Source organism: Miscanthus floridulus, chromosome 13 (genome assembly GCF_019320115.1).
Source record: "Miscanthus floridulus cultivar M001 chromosome 13, ASM1932011v1, whole genome shotgun sequence".
In the NCBI taxonomy this organism is placed as follows: Eukaryota; Viridiplantae; Streptophyta; class Magnoliopsida; order Poales; family Poaceae; genus Miscanthus; species Miscanthus floridulus.
The window spans coordinates 22,303,342-22,304,968 of NC_089592.1; the positions used below are offsets into that span (position 1 = coordinate 22,303,342).

Below are 1,627 nucleotides of genomic sequence, written 5' to 3' on the forward strand. Positions count from 1 at the left end.
TCCAGTCAACAGCAAGCTGTATTAGGCGTTTGCTCGGTTTGAATTTGAAAAGAAAAAAAAAAAGGAGCACACTTCACTGGACCGAATAGAATAGTGTTGAGAAAGAGCGCGCTCTGGGGTCGGTTTGGATACAGCAATCGAACGAAATGATCTTCAGTACTGTGATCATGTACTAGTTCCTCCATCCCCCACCAGCCCACAAAGTACTCTGAAAGAGCCAGCCAGATGTGTTCAGTTTTACACGCAATTTTCATGCAGATATTCGGAACACGGTGTTCATTAAGCTACATATGATTGCATTTGATCGAAATGATCGAAGAGAGTGCTATTATCTTACATGGAAAAAGCACACTTATATTAGGATAGGCGAGAGCAGCAGCCGTGGTGGTGGTGACGACTGACGAAGGCGGATTCATTTCCGTTCGAGCTGGAATGACGAAGGCTTCAGGGCAATGTTGTCCAATCATGAATCAAGTGAGAATGAAACCATCCAAGAATCCTAGCAACTACTAGTCGTGTTCCCCGAGACGAACTCCGATGTTGAGGAGTGAGATGCCGAGCAGCATCAGAGCAAACGCGCAGAAGCAGAGCACCAGGGCCGTCGCGCTGTTCACTGCCGCCGCACTGGCAGCAGAGGACGCCAAGAGGAGGCCCACGAGGGCGAGGTTGCGGCGCAGGCAGCGTACGAGCGCGCGTACACCAGCTGAGAGCAACCCGGGGCGGCCTATGGGCGCCGTCGCGTCGTCGGCGACCCGGACGCCGACGAAGATGAAGCTGGCGCCGGCGAGCACCCCGGCGAAGTTGAGAAGCGAGACCAAAGTGCCGGCAGAGCCGACGCCCGCCCCAAAGGCAATCAGCGTGAGGGCGAGGCCGGTGGCCGTCAACCCGCTGCCCCGAGTGGCCATCGGCGGAGTGTTCACCTCACCTGTCGACGGGCGCGGCGAGATCACGCGCGCAAAATTATTAGAGCCAAATGAAAAAGAAAAAAAAACTCGTTTGCAATTGCAGTCGGGGAGGCGGCGCTAGTTACCCAAGTTGGTGGTGGCCGTGAAGTCGCGTAGCACGAAGCTGACGTTCAAGTTCGCCCTCTGCAGCGGGAGCACGCAGGCAAGCAGGGAAGAAGCAAAGAGCGATCGAGGAGGAACAAGGGGCTCTTGACTTTCGGTGGATCAGGGTGGGTGTGCCTTGTGGGGCTCTATTTATACCGCTCCAGCCCGTGGCTACAACGCTGGCGCTACGCGCACCAAGCGAATCCCACCCACGACGGGGTACGCCGCTGTCGCGCGGGGCCAGAGGCCGGTTGGGACAAGCTGGGTGTCCACGTGGCGGTGCGGTCGCAGTCGCTCCGGGGGTGTCCACGTGGCGGTGCGGTCGCAGTCGCACCGGGGGGCCGCATGGCGGCATGGGGCGATTGGGTGTCCGCATCTCGGTTCGTTTGACGTATAATCTTCATGGATGCTTTATAGTAATTGCACCTTAGTCATACCTGAGAAGTTTAGGGCGTCCCAGCAGGTAGTTGCGTCAATGGTTGAGTTTGACGTGGAAGGAAAAAAGTAGAAAGAGAAGACTCGCTAGCGCCGAATAAATCTCCGAGCGATTTCACGTCATCCGAGAAAACCGAGAGAGG

General features: G+C 56.2%; 1 protein-coding gene across 1 annotated transcript; it reads right to left on the reverse strand.

Moving 5' to 3' along the window:
• Window positions 1–275: 275 nt before the first annotated feature.
• Window positions 276–1,153, reverse strand: LOC136498965 (uncharacterized). The gene is made up of 2 exons (XM_066494657.1): window positions 1,031–1,153; window positions 276–925 (listed from the first exon to the last, which is right to left on the reverse strand). The coding sequence occupies exon 2, from the start codon at window positions 903–905 to the stop codon at window positions 510–512; it is 396 nt and encodes a 131-aa protein (XP_066350754.1). The 5' UTR covers window positions 906–925; window positions 1,031–1,153; the 3' UTR covers window positions 276–509.
• Between the last annotated feature and the right edge of the window lie 474 nt (window positions 1,154–1,627).

What these genes read in the sequence shown, in the direction of transcription:
- LOC136498965 (XM_066494657.1), bottom strand. Translation starts at nt 905, where the DNA reads ATGGCCACTCGGGGCAGCGGGTTGACGGCCACCGGCCTCGCCCTCACG.